The sequence below is a fragment of the Lichenostomus cassidix genome, chromosome 3, assembly GCF_008360975.1.
Source record: "Lichenostomus cassidix isolate B80296 chromosome 3, HeHo_3.0, whole genome shotgun sequence".
In the NCBI taxonomy this organism is placed as follows: Eukaryota; Metazoa; Chordata; class Aves; order Passeriformes; family Meliphagidae; genus Lichenostomus; species Lichenostomus cassidix.
The window spans coordinates 47,865,338-47,886,577 of NC_139483.1; the positions used below are offsets into that span (position 1 = coordinate 47,865,338).

General features: G+C 41.1%; 1 protein-coding gene across 3 annotated transcripts in view; it reads right to left on the bottom strand.

Moving 5' to 3' along the window:
- Positions 1 to 21,240, bottom strand: part of UTRN (utrophin) — a 352,485-nt gene that overhangs the window by 278,435 nt on the left and 52,810 nt on the right. For all 3 annotated transcript variants that reach the window (XM_085055625.1, XM_085055626.1, XM_085055624.1), the window contains 2 exons: positions 15,532 to 15,593; positions 883 to 975 (listed from right to left, as the gene is read on the bottom strand). In XM_085055625.1, coding sequence (XP_084911751.1) covers positions 883 to 975; positions 15,532 to 15,593 — 155 coding nt within the window. The remainder of the gene's footprint in view (positions 1 to 882; positions 976 to 15,531; positions 15,594 to 21,240) is intronic.

Here is a 21,240-nt window from a genome sequence, read left to right on the forward strand (position 1 = left end):
CAGTACCTGCCACTCCATTTGCTTTTAATCACCGTAAGTTAATTCTTGTGGCAGAAAGTGATCATACAGCAAGAGCATGGAGCTGAACTTGGAACACAGTAATCAAAAAAACTCCTGTTGTCTTCAGCATACTTCAAATCACACCACAAATTATTAAAAGTAGCAGTAAACACATCTGCTTAAAAACAAGGCAAGCTTGCAACACGAAATTTTATATGAATGGAGGTTCCTCATATGGTCAATAAACAAATCTGAGACTTATTACAAATAGTGAAATCAAGAATTTAATCCCAAGTGATTGCACAGGTTTCACCATGTCACATGCATCTTTCTGAAGAGCCATCAATGTTAGCAGGGAAAGTTTTCACACACACTTTCCCATACATGATTTAGGCAGTTTTCACCTTTTTTCTATCTGTAGATGAGAGAATTTTTTAATGGAGATGCAAATTTTTACCTACAGTTTTTTCTTTCTTTTTTCTTTTTTTTAAGAGATCTTTCACGAGCTGACTACAAGCCCACAGGTATCCAGCTGAACACAGGTCTACCTGATCATCCAGAAAGAGACCTTTAAAAGACCTCTATTAAAAACAGCACTATTGTGAATAACACCACTGGTTTTACATGCTTTGCTCTACAGTATGTAAACCCTCCTACAAGGGTTACACAGTTAAGCTTCAGCGTGACTCTGTATCTCATGAGTGGAGTTCATGGGAATTTTACTGGAATTGTAGAGAACAAGTACAGATCACAAGCAAACCAGGGTTTTAAATAAATTAGAATTTTTAAAAAATCACATGCCTCAGTGTGTTTTGTGTTTTGTTTATTCGTTGGTTTAGGTTTTTTTAATAAATGGAAATATGACTCAGGCATTTCTCTTACCAGAGGTTTCCCTGTCAGACCCTCCAAAAGGTCCAAAAGCTTCCTTCCATCTTTCAGATCTGTGAACATGTCCTTAACTGGGGCCTTCCCACTCTGCAGAAGAAACAAGAGCAGTAATAAAAATTGTGTTTAAGCAAACCTTCCCAGAAAACATATACTTTTTCCTTTGTATCTTTTAATTTATTCTTGTTTGGCACTGAAAGTACTAAATGAAAGCTAGGGGACTGCTACAGTAATCAAGAAGGAACCCTTTCCTTTTTAAGTGGGTTTTTTTTCCCCCTCCCTATCACTGTGGTTCTGTGCATCAGCAGCCTTGTACTAAGGAACCAAATCAGCACCTGCTGTCTCAGATTAGGGTGGATGCATTAACACACAAAGATGGGGAAGAAAGAAAACTTGGCAAGTTTGAGGAGTCATTTGAGATGGAATGCTTTGGTTTGGCTGCATCTAAAGGAAGAAGAAACTGAGGCTTTGGAGAAAGATGCTATTGGGACAAGTTCTCTCTGATTTAAAAAAAGACTAAAGAAAGACTTGGAATTGAGCCCGGTGTAAAAAGATGCCACTGTTCAACACAGACCAGTAGATTAAAAGGTGTAATATTTATTGAAACAAATTAATCACTTTCTCTACCATGGAGAAGAAGCGCAATGTGAAACACAGAGCTTTCCTAAATCATGAATTTCTAATTTTTGCTTTCCTTGGGAGGGGAGGGACTCTGTACAAGAATTGTGGCAGATGAGAGCAGAATGATGTTAATCTTTTCCATGCTTCCTTTTTATCTCATCTCTTCTTGGACCACAAGAAAGTTATTGTAGGACAGTCCTACAGGGCAGGGGGAGAAGACACAGCCAACCAACAACTGAGCACATTTGCTTTGTAATACTTATGTGCTGGCTGCCAAGAAATCAATTAAACTACTGCTTTTAGTGTCCCTTTCAAGCGTCAATTTGAGAAAAAGAAAAATATTTTCTAAGTACCACACAAAGCTCCAATATTGTCTTTTTCTATCACCTTGACTTTTTAACACTGCTCTTCAGAAAGAAGGCTGGCAAAGATAGCCTTACATGACATGAATTAGCTGACATAGATCTCTTCTGCCTTCACTTTTCTCCTCCTGCCCTACAGCTGCTGGTAATTGCCAAATACTAGCTTAAAAAAATCAGAAAAAGAGAACTAAACAGCTCAATGAACCCCATTTTTTGGCAAATGGTGTTTTCCCCAAAATTCATAACTGTCCAACTTAGTTAGATTTGATACTACTATAACTACCAATACCAAAAAAAAAAAAAAAAAATCAGCGGAACAGCTACAAAGCTGTATTTTAGTTTCCTGTACACAAACATAACTAAATGTAGCTCATAATTTGAGCCAGCTAAACAGCGGCAAGAATGATCTTCCTGTCAGACCATGCACTTTTCACAGATGAATCAGATGCTTCACAGCTGCACAGCAACTTAATCAAACCTTTAAAGCATGCTGGAGCCTACAACGGGACAACTGGCTGGAGAGATGAGGGGAGGGCAGTGGCTGTTCTCTACCTGAATTTCAGCAAATCTTTTCCACACTCCCATCATATCCACACAAACTCATGCATGTGAACCAGACAAGTGAAAGGTGAGGTGGATTGAGACTGGCTGAACGGCAAATCCCAGAGGGTCATTATCACTGGCACAGGGTCTGGGTGGAGGCCTGTCACTAGTGGCGTCCCCTAAGGTTTAAAACTGAGCCCAGCACTGCTTATCTTATTCATCAAGGACTTGGATGGAGGGACAGATGACCCCTCAACAAGTTCACTGATGACACAAAACTGAGAGGAGTGGCCGATAGCCCAGAGAGCTGTGCAGCTTTTCAGAGGGACTTCAACAGACTGGAGAAATGGGCAGAGAGGAACTGTGTGACATTCAACAAGAACAAGTACAGGGTCCTAAACCTGGGGAGGAATAATCTCATGCATGAGTACAGGCCTGGGCTGATCTGCTGGGAAGCAGCTCTGTGGAGAAGGACCTGGAAGTCCTGGTGGACACCAAGCTGCCCATGACCCAGCAGTGTGCCCACATGGCCAAGAAGGCCAATGGTGTCCTGCAGACATTAGGAAGAGCACTGCCAGGAAGTCAAGTGAGGTGATCCTGTCCCGCTACTCATCCCTAGTGAGGCCACATCTCATTAGGTGTGTGTGAGATGCATGAGTTCTGGGCTCCTCAGTACCAGAGAGATGTGGAGCTCCTGAAGTAGCTCCAGCAAAAGGTGACAAAGTTGATCAAGGGACTGAAGCATCTCTTTTGAGGAAAGTCTCAGAGAGCCTCAGCCTCAAGAAGAGACAATTGACATGTGATCAGTGTCCGTAGGTATCTGAAGGGAATGACCCAAGATCATGGAGCCAAGCTCTTCTCACTGGAGCAACAGGAGAAGAGGCAGAAACTGACAGAACATTGACCTGAACATAAGGAATACCTTTCCTGTGCAGGTGTCTGCACAACAGAACAGATTGCCCAGAGAGGTTGTGGAGTCTCCCTCACTAGAGATATTCAAAAAACATCTGGACAGAATCCTGAGTGACATGCTCTAGGGCTCCCCACTTGAGCAGGAAGGTCAGATGAGATGATCTCCAGTGGTCCCTTCCAACCTTAACCATTCTGCGATTCCATGAGCCAGCAAGAAAGATAACATAAATGTAGTTGCAGAGAAGCCTCTTCTGCAGTTTACGGTGTAACACAGGAGATGAGCCACAGTGCAATTAGCCCAGATGCCAGTAAAATTTAGTCTACATTTGGTCTGCATCACCACACTGAAGACAGTAAAAGCAGGTTGCTAAGGGCATCAGGAAATTGTTCAAAGGACCAGAAAAGCAGGCAGTAGGAGCTCAAAGAGGTCTCTGGATGCAGTAATATTCAAACAGTCATTGTGAAAGCAAAAACAAAAAAACAAGCAGCCAAATTCATTAGCCATTGAAGTGTGGGTCTCTCCAAAGCAGAGTAGAGGTCGAAAATCACCTCCACTGACCTGCTGGCCACATTCCTTTTTATGAAGCCTTTATGATTGGCTTTCTGGGCTGAAACATATATTGATCTGTCATGTCCCATTCTTCATCCACCAGTATCCCCAATACCTTCTCCACAGGGCTGCTCTTAATCTATTACTCTTTTAGTACAGGCACTGGTGAATGTCAGGATGCAGGTGCAGGACAGGACCATGTACTTGGCCTTGCTGAACTTCACAAGATTCACACAGGCCCACTACTCCAGCCTGAAGTGTTTCTGGATGTCCATTCCCACTTGCAAATCAACTGCACTTGCTCATTGTGGTGTCATCTGCAAACTTGCAGATGGCATACTCAAACCCACTGCATATCACTGGTGATATTGAACCCTGCAGATCACATTATGGACCCCCGACGGACAGCACTTGTTTCTGATCTCCGTTTGGACATTAAGCAGTTGACTGCAAATCTTTGGATGCAGCTGTCTAGTCAATTCCTCATTTATCTAACAGTCCATTCACCAAACCCATATCTCTCCAATTTAGTGACAAATGATGTTATGGGAGACAGTCAAAGGCCCTACAGAAGAAAAGCCTTTATAATTACACAGTTAATTATAGTTATATAAAATTAGAACAGTACACACATATATGACACCAAAACTGAGAATGTTATAGCCATATACCCTCAATGAATTTGTTGCTTTAGGTGCAGAAGTTAAAAAAGATTTGGATCTACTGAAAAAGCAGAAAGATACATCATTTATACAGTGTAACAAGGGTATTTAGAGCATACAGCCTTTTGCTTCCCTACCCTCACTTCATTTTCATGCATGAAAACAAGCTGAATGACTTCCTGCTTTCAGTCATTCATTGCAACAGGTCATGGTATGTTCCAGCCCTACGCAATGCACCCTGCTGTCATGGTGGAAATAATTCAGATCTGCATTCTCAGGAGAATAACTTTTCCATTTCGCTGGCAATCAGAGCACCGTATTTTGCTGATAGTTTGAAGAGTCACCAGAAGAGTATTAAATTACTTCTACAATCTAAGCTACCCATTCCTGGTTTGTTAAAGTATCCACTATGCTCAAAACAGACAAAGCAATATACACAGCCTCTGTATTTACTGAAGTCTAGCAAATGCTCTGAGCAAAAGAAGTCAGCTCACAGGATACATTTTCACATGTGCAAGGTGATTCAAGTTTGCTAAGACAGGGTTGCAGCACACAAGCCCTACCAAGCCCATCACCACCTCCACAGCAGCACATCCATCACATTTTTCCAGGAAAGCTGGAAACCTGCTTCTGCAGCTTCCCACACCCACCTGAATCACATGCAGACACCTGGTGGCAGCGGCCACCCAGGCAGCCTCAGCTGTCCCATCAGGGCACAAAGCCAGCCCTGACAGTCAGCTGATGTTGCAATGGAGCAGAGACTGCACAGGCACTGCATCCTGCTCTGCTCATACTGCCTCCTCCCACTCATGCATTTTCCTCACACCTGAACACACATTTCCATGCAGGATCTGCTATGTGAACCATATGGTCCCCAGCCAGAAACATCACTGCTCTGTCCTCCAGTGCAGCTGGATACTGGACAGCTTTCTTGGGATGCAGCTCAATAGCAACCTACTGTGCTTCAGCAAGTCTTCTACTTTACCCAGACAGAACAGCTACAGATCCCAGGTTCTGACAGCCACCATCCCCAAGAGATAGTCCCATACATTTATTTCCTGAGAGAAGACAAGGAAAACCTCTGGGGCAATGCTGACAAAGAAGCTATGCATGCCCTGCTGTGCCTGGCATGAGGCAGCCTAGAGCCAGGCCCAGGCTGCTGCCATCACCCTCTCCTTGGGATAAAACCCATGTAGAGCCCCTTCACCTCAGATGTAGGGCCCACCACTGAGCCTACTGGGGCAGGCTGCTGTGGCAGTGCAGGGGCAATCTGGAAACTGCAATATATGGCCTCTAAGGCTGGACCTGTGCTTTTACAGGAGCACATTTGAACCCTGGCTCTGACCCAGCAGTCTGAGTCCCACCATAAGGGCACCTGTTCCATGGAGACCGAGCTGGGGCAAAGCAGGCAGCCCTGGGAGCAGCTATGTGCTGGGGCAGTCTGGTGTGCTGCTGCAAAAGTCGGGGCTCTGGGAGAGGACAGAATGTAAGGCATGGGGCTCTGCAGATTGCTTCCCTCACCATCCCTGCCCACATCCATACTGCTCACTCCTAACCCCCAGAAAATAATCTGCCCTTCTGAAAAACAAAGTCTGTACCCACAAATCCACACACACAAATAAATATGCAAAAAGCTCTCTCTCTGTACTCTACTCTGGCATATGGCATGGTAAGGCAATCTAAATTTTTCCTTTTCAGAACTGACATTTTAGTCACTTTCTAAATACTTAAAGACTACACAAGTACCAAGCAGTTCAGCCCCTGCCAGAGTCCTGCAAGGAGAAGCAGTCCATCACTGAGCATAATGGATCAAGAAATTTAAGTATTTGTCTAGTAAGAGTGACAGTGACAAACCATACGGAGCCCTTCACAAGGGCAAATGGCTAGTCACAGTTGTGTTGGTAAGTACTTAAAGAGCAGCCTACATTGTGCTAAGCACTGTACAAATACGAGGCAGACAATGGGTCCTTTCTCAAAGACGAAACAGAGTCCAGTTTATACTAGAAAGGTAGTATAAAGGACAGGCAGGGACACACTGTGTACCAGAAGAGCTGTGCCGGTTCAGGATATAAAACATTCACATCCCCCTCACTGAACACTTTTATCAGTTAATAGAAGGTAGCTTTTCTCAGCTTTGCTTATGTTTGCCGCAAGAGCAGAAAAAAACAAACAAAAAACCGCCCTGGCAGCAACCTCTTTCCCTCAGCCTGTTCAAGAGGGCTTTGCCAGCAGAGCTGTACACAGTTACTGTAATAGACACAAGGGCTTGAAAAAACAGACAAAAGAACATAATTAACAGACTTAACTTAGAAAGAGGCAGTGTTGGTTCCCCAATGCTTTAAATTAGTACTGACAGCAGGAATGGAGTTGATTCACTTAACAGAGCTGGTGTAAGGTAAAGAGGAAGAGGGAAAAGGAAAGGGAGGCAGAGAAAGAGAAAGGAAAGGAAAATAGAAGCTAGAGACTGTACATAAGCTGTGGGCTAGGCTTGCTTGTGTTCTCATGAACTTTGCATGGTGACAACATTTGTTATGCACCACTAGGCACACACACAAGGATCAAAACCAGATCCAATCCATCATGTTACATTTATTCTAACAAACATTTTGGTGCTAGCCTTTGTGTGAACACAAGTAAGGGAGGCAAAAGACAAAGAACTTTTGCTACTTATCCACAGCAGAAAACACTTTTTCTGTTGATTTGCCTCATAAGAAAGCAGTAGTTTATTAATGGTCTCTGAGCTGAAGACCAGATGCTACCATACCTACACAAGACCAGGCACCTCAGGCATCAGTTTTGCATGTTCCAGCAAGATGCCAGCACTGTTTGGGAAGGAGACACCACACGCAGTGACCTCCTCACAGCAGCAGCCCTCATATGCCCCTTTGGCAGTCTTTCAAGCCCCTCTACCTGGATCAGGTTTAAGAGGGTGACTCACACTTCCTTGTGTGCATCTAGAATTACTCATAAAGAAGGGTCATCCAGGCCAGCCAACATGACTGTGCAGAAATCATTCCTTCTCTTTGCCAGAAAGTGTTCCCAGGAAATGGAAGAAGATATAAACAAAATCTAGATCACATTTTTTTAAGTCATTCAATGCTGCTGACAGTAGAAATCCCAGCCATCAACACTTACAATTTGTTCTACTAAAGCCACCACAGCTACAAGGCAGCAATTTCTCTTGAGTATATTCTACAGTAGAACATTCTTAATTGTCCCTGTATCAGCAATGGAGAACTGTATCATACTGAGCCAAGTTAGAGAGAAAAAGGGAGCCACAAATTCTCAGTAGGCCAAAACATTTTCTTTTTTTAAACACCAGCTATTATTTATCCTTTTATCAGGACTATTTAAGTTCTTTATTTTTGAACATGAAATTATAAGCAAAGAAAATCATTAAAGAAGTTTAAATGTTTACCTAATTGTTTAACTAGAAACATGAAGTTTTCTCATACCAATTACCTGCAGTACACAATTTACATGTGCTTTAAATCAATAATTACTGAGGGTACACTATTAAACTTAACTTTTCCAATTAATGAACACCAAAGAGACTGGAGAATAAGAGATAAGCCACCACTATTTCACATCCTCCTCATGGATACTGATTCAGACCTCACAGTCAGAACATTAAAACCAGGATGAAAGATCCTCTCAGTTTCACAGTTAATGCACATTGGCTGTCACCAGGAAAGTAACACATTTCAAAAAACCATACAAATGACCTTCACCAGCCACTACAGGAATGCAGCAGACAAGTTCCAGCTGCTCAGAGCAGTGCTGGGAAAAGCCCTAGTTGCCATTTACATCATCTGCTACCTCACAAACACCAAACACTCCGAAAAGACACAGGAAGCAGTACATACGGATTTTCCATCAGATTCTTCTGATCTCCACATGTCACTGTTAGGAAGCTAAGAGTTGTTTTAATTATTTTGACCAGCATATGACTATTTTTAACATCTAGTAAGATGCTCAGTAAATAGGTCAAAATGTAGTATAACTGCAAAGACCCCTTCCCCCCTTTTCCTTGAAAAGAGGTAAATATTGGACAAGTTGGGCCCTTAAACAAGAGCATGAACCATTCGTAATGCTCAAGTACATTCCCAGGGACTCATGGTAACCACTAGTTTAAACTCAAACAACACAGGAGTGAGAACTACACTTCATCATGACCAGTACCAAGTAAGATACATGTCAAGTGCTGCTACATCATGAGGCCAGTACATGGGAACTCAATGTGGGAAACAAATCAAAAAGCAAAAAGGTCATTACATAAAGTAAACAACCATGTCAACAAATAATCTTGCCAGTTTCTAATTTAAGACCACAGCCATTGTTTACAGAAGTATTTTTATTAAAATGTGATACTTTTTCCATTCTCCTTCTACTGACATGCATGACTTACGGGACATCATACATAAATACTGCCTATACTGTGACAGATACATTTTCACTGAGTAGGCTCTACTTTATGCTGAATATGTCCAAGGGCATATTCAACATAGAGCAGAATCCACAACACTAGTACCAAAACTATGAATTCAAATACAAACTAAAACATAAAAGTACATAAACTTATCCAACCATAAGAGGAAGATACCTTATAGATATTAAACTAAATATCCAATGTTAAATATAGATATTAAATTAAATATCACTACTGGTGCTTAAAAATAAAACAGTTACAAGCAACTAAATAGCTATTTAAAACCCAGACTAACAGGGGGTGGCAGGGGGAAGACTCATCACTGAGATATGCTGGAAATTTTGATTCTACTAGATGACAGACATGAGTTTAAGGAGCAGCAAAGCTGAAAAACTAAAGATAGTTCAATTCACAGAACATCTAAAATACATGACTGACAACATGACTGAAGGAGGGAAAAATCTATAAGTGCAAATAGCATAGCAAAGCATCAGCACCTCTGTATGTCTTTCTCTCTCCGCTGCATTTATTACTGCATTTACATAAGCTTACATTATTATAATACATTTAATGTAACAGTACTAACCTCAGCTTGCAATTAATCCTCATTACATACCATTACCAGCAGTTGGGACCATGCTAATCACTGTCAGTTACTTCTGTTGTCAGACCAAAATGTTATCCTTTTATTTATTTATTTATTGAAAATTATTTTGTACTTCTTGACTAATAAACATCCTAGGCCTAGAACAGGCCTATTTGGTCTTCTCATAAAGAGAGACTAAGGAAAAAGTTGACTAAAAATTGACTTTTTCAAGGCCAGCTCATGCAAACACTAAGTCTTTTCCACCCAGATTATTTCTCTTCTCCACTTAAGGGTGTTACTTTTTAGGCTTTGCCTACCTTTGAGTGAAGTTACATTTTACAGTTTAATTCAGCATTGAAAAATACCAGAAGCAATTAGACTGTAGAATGTTTTACCAGCCGTCAAGCATTTCTCTGCTAGTGTCACAAAAACTGAACTGGAAAAAGGACTAGATGCCATCTTAGGTGATGTCTCCTTGGACAGATAAAACTGCCTAATCAATCTTTTTGATCTCTTTTCTTGCATGACTAATACACTAAATTCCATCATTCTCCTTCCCCTCCAAAAAATACTTCTGAAATGTCTTTGACCTCAGGCATCTTGGGTCATGTGAAATTAATTATTGTGAATAGGTATAATTTTGTCTTTAAAAAAATTTATGGCAGTTGCTGAGGGTCAGCAGAAGAGCTGCAAAATGTCTTCAGAAGTACAGGACCTGACATTTACTATTATGACAAAACAACCCTTAGACGAAAGCAGAAAATTAAGGAGCAAAAATGGAGGAAAACATCTATTCAGCATGTGTGGTGACACAACAAGCTCAGAGAAGACTTTGCAGTTCATAAATGAATCAATGCCTGGTACAACAAGGGAGGAACTGTTTTAATTTAAAGACGTATATAAAGCTGTGACATCCCAAAACACTCCAAGTACAACTGATCAGTTCTTCTACTGCCCTGTCTTCTCTCATCTTTCTTTGGTGTCCTTCCAGGGGAGGGGACACTTTAGGAGAGGAAATGCACAGGAGCCCCACACTGAGCACTTGCCTTCTCAAAGGCTGACTTGGAGCTCAGCCCTGGAGGATGCATTCTACTCCCAAGCTGCACCTCTGCCTCTTCTTTATTCCTAAAGTGAAACCTAGTTTTGGAAGACCACAGAGTAGGAAAAAGAGCTTAAGATGCTGTAAAAGTGTGGGATGTCTGGCTTTATCCACACTGGCAGGTCCTGGCCTGGCTCCAAGCCCTGTCAATGCTGGCCAATGCAGATGTCAGGGCACTAGCACACAACCTGGAGGAGCAGAACCACAGAAATACGTGCAGCAAGAACACTGCAAATGCATAAATATGACTGTACAAGGCTTCTGTACATAAAAAAAAAAAAAAAAAGAAACTGAGAGTTTGGATTGGAAAGCAATGGGAACACATGATGGAAAGGAAAGGGAGGCCCAGCGCTCAGGCATGCAAGGGCTTTGAATGCAGCTCCTGACACCTTGGAACAATGCCCCAGCTGGCTCCATTCAACAGCCATCCACATCCAAGACTTATAACTGAGGGGCAGGGAAATCCAGTGTCATTTTCACTGAATACCACAAATCTCTGGGCTTTCATACTCTTTTTGCAGAGTACAACCTTCCTAGCACTAAAGCTTTTTTTGCCATCCCTGTGGGAAAACTTCCCAAACATAATGAAGAAACAACTCTTTGGTGAAAAGACAGAGCCCCAGTTTGCCCATGCTGGATCTGTGAACTTCCTCCAGTGAGTGACAGCACTAAGTTCCGACAGGCTGTGATAACTCCAGGGGTCTAAATTAAGTTAGGGCATCATGTTTCTTGTGCTGACTCTGTGTTCCACCTGCCAAGTTCAAGAATAGCAGAAGAGAAGAGGAACCAATCTGAAAGCCAACTTGGAAAAGTACCACCTTGGAAAATGACAAAACTAAAGCCAGCAAAGACTGAATCCTGCAAGAAGGTAAAGAGAGGGCAAGGTTAGTGCTGCTGAGACAAAGGGAGATGCAAAAATAGGACTGACCACACAATAATCAAATCCTGCAAAGGCTGGAGGGGGGAAATGAAGGGCAGATGAAGCAGGTCTGGAGCTTTAAAAAGAAAAACGGGGCCTTGCTGGGAAAAGAAGTATAGTGACAAAAGGAAAAGTGAATATGAAATAGGCAGGGCAATCAAAACACCACATTTGAGAGGATTTGCCAGGCAGGCAAGGCTTCTGACATGAGAGGGTGTAATAGTAAGTGAGGGGGAAGAAAACAAACAAACAAACCAAAAACAGGGTCAGAAAGTAGGAGGAAAGAAAGAAAATAGGGCAGAAAAGAATTGTACTTGCAGGCTTATAAAGTGGGACACAAGACTCCTGAATTCCTTAACATGCCTATCAAGTTTCTAAAAACCATCTAGAGTTGCAAGTGTGAGTATCCAGCCACTTTGCTCTGTAATTATAAGCTGAAGCATCAGAGATCTGCAAGATGGAATGAAAGTCCCAGGCCAGCTGATATAACATGAAAGTAGATAAAGATTGAAACTATTCAAATATTTGGAAAAGTCAAAACTAGGGCTGATTACAAAATCTTTGTTCACTCTCTTTACCTATATGAAACAGATAACATATGGGTAATGGAGCACTACACTATCCTGCAAACTTGTTGAATTCAAACTCCACTGTTAGCCAGAAGTTCCCCCGTGACTCATCAGAATCATTTAAAACACAATTTTACATGCAATTACTAACTGTGTGCCAAATTCAGAGACTTCCTTAGATCATTAAAACAGTCCTTGCTGACACAGGCAAATCATCTTCAAGTCCTTTTTCTATGCTGATCAAGCTCCATCTGAAAACCAACCAGGTATTTTGGATGGTTTGAGTGAGTTTGCAGAAGAGATGAACCCTCTGAACTCTGTCATAAGAATCAAGAGCTCTATTTTATATCAAGAAACATAAATGAAGTGTCAAATCCTTTAGGATAATTTAGCTAAAGTCTAGATTGGGCACTCAAAATTAGTAGCCAGTTCTGATGTTTACCTTTATTTACAGTGGCTAAAAACCACTGTGACAAGATAGCAGTCTTGTATTGCAGAAAGGTGTTCTGAAAATAACATATACATATGAACTAGTAAGTATTAATGAGGATTAATAGAGAAAAGGAGAAAGGGATAGAAAATAATGTTACATAGTGCAAAGAATATATATTAGCTACCCATACAACTAGATGGCTTCATTGGTAAGGCTATACCACAGAGAAACAGCTAAACCTGACTCTTGAAATTAGATTGGACAGAGGAATTGAAAAAACACAGTAAGTAAAAACATCACATGACTTTATAAACATTTTCTGAAACGTTCTGCCTTGATATTTGAGTGCAAACTTCTCTGTTCATTAAAGCTTGGTAACAGGCTATTTATCTAACAACTTTTATTCCCTTTTACAAAATATCCTCACTACACCGCCATTGTAGGCTTGTGAGTTGTAGTGTGTATAGCTCTCCTAAGGTATTTCTCCAGTGAGCAGTGAGTCTTGGCTAAGTACATTTATTGACCTTAAAACTCAATCCACTTTAAACGTTTCTGCCTTGATTTCAAACAACATACAAAAATAGAATGCATTGTTCTAGCACAGCTTAAGCGAAGAGTGCAAAAACAAGTTACTGTACTGTGAACTACACCAAGAACTCTTATCTCACTGATCAGGGTTCCAAAGCTAGCACCTCACAGCACACTTGAGATATTCCAAGTGTTTTACTTATCTACCTATTCTCAGATGAGAGAAGGGAAAGATGCTGCTCTCTTTTTAGATCCTTTGTAAAACCCTATTGAATTGACTTAAATCAAACTTAGCGCTATGCAATGGCAATTTTCCGATTTTTGTATGTTAAGCTACTTTATAAAGGCTCAACAGATTACTTTTAATTTGCTTAAATGAAGGGCAAGTACAATATAATTAGCATGGAAGGACAAGTAAAATTATTGGAGTGAAATTTGCAATTCCACACAAAATACCTAAGTTACCATTTTGTTTTCTACAGTGTAAATCAGATTACATTTAACTAACCTCTAAAATCTTTCTATCCTACTAAGCAGCTGAATCAATCTAGTTCACAGAAAAGGAATTTTAAACAACCCAAATGACTTGGTAAATACAAAAACTTCAACAGGACTGAAATCAGTCCCTTTATATTTTAAAGGTAAAGTTGTAACTAGACTTTCTTACATGAGATGTTTATACTCAAGACCATCAATTTGAACATGCCAGTCTCCACAAATCTGTGTCTTGTCATGCCGTAGTAGCCATGCTCTAGTTGGAATCAGACTTGCAGCAGTCAGGAGTACATCCTTTTAAAGGAGTGTCTTTAATCATTAACAAGGCTTTCATAACTTCAAGTGTTTAATGGGCCATGAAGTTAGAGTTATGAAGCCACAGTTACTTCAAATACAACAAGTATCTGGCCACACCCTGTGCCAGGGAAATCCAGGATCTTAGCAGGATCTGTCTAATTACACAGTATAGAAGGGAAGATGCTTTATAAAGTATATCTATGGGTGTACAAGCAGAATGACTGAAAACAATTTTACCTTCTTCAATACAATGCCCACAGCATTCACAAAAAAGTCACCTAGCACATTCTCAGTAGCACTGTCATTCATTCTCAGTATAACTTGCTTCCATGTTTATGCCATCTTTATGCCAGCTACAGGACTACAAACAGTCCTTTTTTTCTCACCACATTTTCTTTCCTTACATGATCCTGCCCTGCGTAATGTTCCTTCTGCAGGACCACCATTCCTCTGAGCAGCAGTCAAAAGCTGAGCATAGAGCAACCAGTTACTCACACACACTCCTCCTCTAGAGAGCAAACTAGCCAAGAATGCATTGGATGAAGAGTGCAGGATATCAGCTTTCAACCAAAACAAACCTAAGCCAAAATGATTCAGCCAAGGCCACAAGCCTTGCATTGCTCAGTGTCCTTTTGCACAGGAAGGAAAGGAAGGTAAAAATTCTTCACACCGCTGATCAAGAACTTCAGAAGGGCAGAGCTCCAGAGGCAGCCATTCATTGCTAAAGCACTGTTGCAGCTTTACTCAAAAAGACAAACAAACCAACCCCCACCCCCCTCCCAACACACCCCCTTCCTTCTATATTTATATGTGCTTTCTGGATTTCACATGCATGCTCCTTTTCAGTAAGAGCATGCAAAATAGTAGTTATACCACTTGCAGCACCACACTAGCTAGAAAAAAATCATGAGTTTTCCCTGATAATATCCCAGGTTCCTTCACACATTCAAACTATGAAGTAGGAAAGCTTTCCACAGATACTGTGCTCCTGGGCAGTGTCATTTTTCCCTATCAGCAGAACAGTGTAAAAAGCAGGCTTTAAATAGCATTCCAAAGCAAACTTCACTTCCTTTCTCTTCCTTTCTCTTCCCAAACCATGCAAGATCTTCAGTAATTTTCAAGTCAGTAAAGAGAATTAAAATGAGAAATGTACAGCATGAGAGCCAAGGAAAATGAGAAATGAGCAAGTAACTATATAAAATTTCAGTCAAGACTCGAGTAGCAACACCAGGTGGCTTCAACTAGAGGTTTGCAGAGTCAGTAAAGCTGACTCAGCAACAGAGTAAACACAGCGATGAAGGTTGAAAATCTGCTGCAATGCACTCTGAAAACTGCATGTAGAAATAAACTAAACTAAACCAAAACTAAACAAAACCAAACAAACAGAAGTGCTCATGCAAATAACTATTCTAATATATTAACAAATAGAACCTTCCATTTTTTCTTAAAACATAGTATCAATTGTTTATGCGCAGGAGGAAACTGAGGGAAAAACAACTACAGTAGTTTATCTGTTTTCACTACACGTTGACACATTTTACTAGAAGTATTCTACAACAGTAAGAGCAAAGTATATTTAACCAAAATTGCTCTAAACAGTAAATCAAACAAAATAAAGTAGCACATCCAAACCAACATTACCTTGGAAAACCGAGCATTTATCCATTTTGTAAACGTTTTTTTCTGTACATCGTTGTGTTCATCTAGAGAGAGAGAATAAGAAAACAATGAGTGAAAATGCATTCTTTTCAATCCTGGATTGTTCAGTACAGGTCACATTAACCACTATCCTGAAAAGTGGGAGAATTTTTTGCCTAATCTCCCAAAAAAAGCTGTTCAACCCTCTACAAGACCTCGGTACTTGCAGAGTCACACAAATGTTTTGCCTTTGCTAGTAACCACAGCAGCTCCTTTGCATTAGAATCAGTCTCACAGCACCTCCCAAGCGGGTTTCTGATGCATAAAATTCACAAGCTTCCCATCTGGTGAAAAACAACCATGGGCTTTTAATTAACAGACCTTGTCAACACCTTTTTGCCTGAATGCGTTACTCCAAAAGGTGCCAAGGCCCTTATTCAAACTTCTGATACAGATAATAGCCTCGTTCAGTACACAGCCCAGCAACTGTGGTAGCAAAGCTGCTGGAATGCCCTTGAAGGATTTGCAGCCTTACCCATCCAGGTTTTGCACCTGGGTTCAGAACCGTGTTAGTGATCAGTCACAGACAAGTCCAGCTGAAGTGTGGGAAGGGCTCATCAGCAGTGTGACACCAAAGTACCATGTAGGGTCTGGGAGAAAGCCAGAAGGATCCAGCAGGACAAGGAGGAAGGGCAGGCAAGCACCTGAAGGTCAGGGCAGAGGGAGGAGCAGTGGCCTCCAGCTGTGTAGGGAGAAGGCAGCTTCCCAGGATGCTCAAGGAAGCCATTTAGGAGTCAGCTGCAATTCCACAGAGCCTGTCCCACTAAACCAGGGTGAGTCACTTCCAGCACAGGACACTCCTGCCTGAATCACAGGACATATCTTGGGTAAACTGCACTGAGCACTGCTGAAGGTGAGCCTGTGCTTCATCACCTGTACTTAAATGACTGAAATAACTGCTGACAGCCAGACTAGGCAAAGAGGTTCACCCAGCTTGGATTTTCAGGTCTGCTTGCTGCAGACAAGAAAATACATACATGCAGCTTGTCAAAGGCTTTATCCAAATCCCTGCACAGACCATAGCCTGAGCAGACAGTGCCTTACACCAGGCAAACTGTTTGACAGCTGCAGCCCAGATCAAGAGTCTCCAAGAGCCCTTCAAGACTCCACCAGTTTCTTGGCAGACCAGTCTAGAGATACCCTTCAGGCGACCACAGCACACTGCTGTTTGGAATACTCTCTTGCAGAACCTCTTGGTGGCAGCTGGCATCAATTTTTCCAGACTCCATACCACAAAGCAGCACACCACGATGGTGTTCAGACTAAATGTCCCTGCACTCATAATGAAGCCACAGGAAAAGCCTGATTGCATGAAATGGAAAATTTGAGTTGCAATCATGAAAATTTATGCAGTCTGAAGCAATATCAGATTATGATTAAAAAGCACCACTTACAAGATCATATACCTCAGCAGCATCTGAGACTGTTGTACAGTTTAGCTTTATCTAAAAAATCCAGATGTTTATTTAAAAAAAAAAAAAAATCACAGAATACTACCAGAAGTTTTCTTATATAGATGACCTCACTATTTCTCATTTCTGGCCTAACATGCATCTGAAGACGACACTATCTATGTATTCACATCTAATATATCCAGCCAAAAAGCTGTTACACACAGAAACCAAAGAGCAGGTATATTTTACCTAACAGCAAGGAATAGTAGCTACAGCTCAGTCCAGACACAAGACGTCATATTGGTAAGAAAGTATGTGTCATGACACTTGAAAAACTTAAACTGTATGAAATTGTTCATATCCATTTAAAATAAAACCTCAGCTGTGGGCTTCTTTTAGGCTACTGCTGAAAAACCTGCTTGCAACACCAAGGGCGCATGTCAGCCAGCAGCCATTGCCTCACCCTTCCATGCCTCTCCTCTTTGGCAGCTTAAGCTGATCCAACAGACCCTACTCTCAAGTCACCCCTCGAGCTCAACCAGACATCGCAGACAGCCCAAGGTATGTAAAGATTTTTCTGAGCAAGCTTCAAGATAGCTATAGCATGTTCACAACAGGCCATGCTCAGAACATTGAAACTCAAGGTGGTGTTCCAGGGGAGTATAATTACCTAAGAAATCTTGTTAACCCTGTCTTTTCCCCTCAGTGACATAGAGCTCCTTGCCACCAAAGATACAATCAAGTCACCTGCTGGTAGATCCTAAGTATGCATCTCACAAAAGCATATATATATATGGACTAGAATATAGATATATGGACTAGAATATAGACATATGGACTAGAATATAGATACAGATATATATATGGACTAGAATATAGATATAGATATATATATGGACTAGAATATAGAGATATATATATATATGAATGGACTAGATTGGTCTAACTACCACTTTTGGACCAGTGTTATCCATTAATATTAATCACAAATACTAGTTTTATTGAACATAGTGAGATTTAAATGTACTTCTCTTTTAAAATATCATTCATTGACCTGTCTGCCCCTTTTGTGCCAACACCTCCAAGTACACACCTACGTACCATGATGCTTTCCTAAGGCTCCATCTGCCTTTTTCCTTCCTTAAGCATCTGGGAGAATGAAGAGTAACACCACCATTTGAGGTACCACATTCTTTTAACATTATTACTCCATAGCATGATAAAGGCAAAGAGCATAGAAGCCAAAAATAGTTGTATGACTGTGTAAAAGGAGAGCAACAGTTATTAAAAGGGTGCTGGATTTACAAATTCTGTGCAGTAGGAGCTCTACACACCCCACTCTTGGAGGGTTCAGCCCCTTCACAAGCACATGCATGGCAGGAGGTGATAGTTCTTCTCAGCATTCACCAGCTTCAGCCTGCCAGGACTCCCTCAGCAAGCTTTGCTCCTACAGCTGCTCCCCAACACCTCAGGTCCAGTTTGTGACAGTGCTCCTGCTAGGTGTGCTGCAGGAGCATACATGGCACTAGAACTCCAGCCCCTTTTCTCTCCTTTCAAAAAGAGGGTTTTCTAGGAAGGAGAAGAAAAAAAAATCCACCAAAACCCACATATTTGATAAACACAAACTACTTATTTTTGGTGAACAAAACAACATGCATCTATATACCTCTACTATTTCCTAAGGAGCAAAGCATTCTTTCTATTTCTTAAGCAAGGAATGAAAACCCCCAAAACTGCCATCTTCCCAAAACATCCTGGTCAGTTATAAAATCCATAAATAACCCTTTCCCAGTCAGGCTCTGTTTTTATGTTTGCTTTATAAAAGCCTCTGAAACTAGGATTTTTGTAATTGACCATTACAGCTACAGTCATGTCAAGCTTTCTGCTATAAACCCCAGCAAAAAGAAATTGAAATGCTGTTGCTTTGATAGCAACAGTGACAAGTTATTTTATACCTCAAAATAATTTTCTTTAGATTCCTACAAGCCTGCAAGGCTAACCCCCAGAGGCTGACATTATGATTTGGATAACAAATTAGCCACATTCAGTCAAAAAAACAATATCACCATTCAGCAAAGCACACAGTACTCCAGCCAGTCAACTTCTCACACAAGACATTGAAAATGTCAGTAAGTTACAGCCCAGTGAGAAACAAATTCACCAAGTTGCTAAAACATTTGTTTCCGTTCACACTGCTGCAGCCTCACAATAAAAGCCAAGGACTGACTCAGGGCCAAATTCTGCTTCATTACCTACCGACTGTTTCCTCTGGCCAACGTGGCTCTGCCTGCCCTCCAGTCACTTAATGGACCAGTAATGGACAATGTCAGAACAGTTTGTTCCTTTAAGAGGAAATAAAAACAAACCTAAACACACATACACAGACGCAAAATTAAACTCCTGTGATGACAAAAGAGAGAAGAAAAGCTTCCTATCCCGGATGCCTGTTTGCTGGAGTCTGCTTGTGTTACACAACATGATGTATGTCCACCCAACTGGAGTATGCTCAAAACAACCGGCTCCTGTCATCAGATGGCCAGGCTGTGTCTGGCACTCAGTCGCCCCCAACAGCCGCTTTCACAGCCCTACATACCTCCTTCACCCACAACATTGTCCCTTAATCTCGTTTGGGACACCTTGAAAACACAGTTCGAGTCCAATCTGTTACCAGGTGAATATCATGTTGGAGAGCAAAAAGGAATCTAAATTTTCTAAAAACAGAGATAAAAACAAAACCCTCACTGCATTGCTGTTTGTCCTTTACTCAACCTCTGTTTCATACTGAAAGACAGCTTTTTTATTTCCCCAAAACACATTACATGCTTGCATGACAGAGCTGTGTTATTTAGCTTTTGAAAGACAGAAGTTATCGCACCCAAAACAGCTGGCAGAACAGCACTATAACGAAAATGCCCTGGAGAAGCATAGACTTGATTGGCAAATAAAGTACAGAAATTGCCCAACCACTCCAGAACACGTTACCAAGGGTCATCTCGAATTTTAAGACTTAAATTTGCCTTCACCACCTCGTTATTTAGGTTCTCAGCAGAGGAATTTAGCATTAAAAGAAGGAATTAGCCTGTGGGTATCAATTAAGACACTTGGAATGTAACGAAGTTAGAAACATCTCTTTGCCTAAGCCTTTAGGCAATCCGGAGTATCTATTTTAGATATCACCGCACCCACAACTAGCACACCTATGAAAAACACTGACAACAGTAACAAAAAGAGGGATAAGGTTTGTATTTCTGGACAGAAAAAGCCTTTTGAAGGCAACTATATTTTAGTCGAGCTCAGACTAATTCATATAGCAAAAGACAAAGTAAGCATCTAAAATTTGACATGGAAACCAACACAGTTTTTATCTCTGTTAGCAAAAAGCCAAGCAAGTCATGAAGCACCAATTTGTGACTACCAAGCTAACTGAAGCACCCCTGAGCTCATAAGGAGTACTGGGCCCTGACTTTTATCAACACAGAATAATCTTTACCAGCAAGTTTTGGGTTGGGCCTTTTTTAAGGATTGGGGGGAGAGGGGAAGGGAGGATGTTTAGTCTTTTTAAAGGAACAAAAAGCAAAAGCTGAGATTGTTCTGCAGATTCAACCTCCTCTTGCAACACCATGGAAGAAAAAAATAGCTCCAGCAACACATAATTTGCTTGTAAACTTTCACCTTTGTGCTGCAATTTTAATTTCTGCAATCAGTGGTATGCAGAAAGCTTTCCCTTCTCTCTCCAAACTTCAGCAGTAAGGCAAAACCAGAGTTATATTAATAGTGTATCTAACAAAAAAATAAGTAACAGCACCTGCCTACAGCAACTGGCACACAGAATGCAGTTGCTTAAATTGTAAGTTTCCTGTACAGACCAAAAAAAAAAAAAGGCAATAAAAGAAGTCATGCACTTCACTACCTGGTGTTTCCCAACAGCAGACACCAACTAAAACAAGACACCACAGACATGTAATGACAACCACCCTCTAGTTCTCACCAAAACGTACCGTAAGTTTAAGCTAAATTGTGTTTACTTCACAACAAAAAAATCCCCCAGCAACTGATAACCTAGAGGAAGGCATCCTCACAGCTGAAGGAATATTAAAATAGCTGTTTCCATACCTCCCAACAAAAGCAACCTAACGCCACGCTGCGGTCTCAGCACATTGGAATGATGATTAAAAGGGAGGTATAGATAACCAAGCTCTCAGAAGACAGAAATAATGCTCAGCACAGAGCCTGACAGCCCACGCTGCTCAGCCAGTGA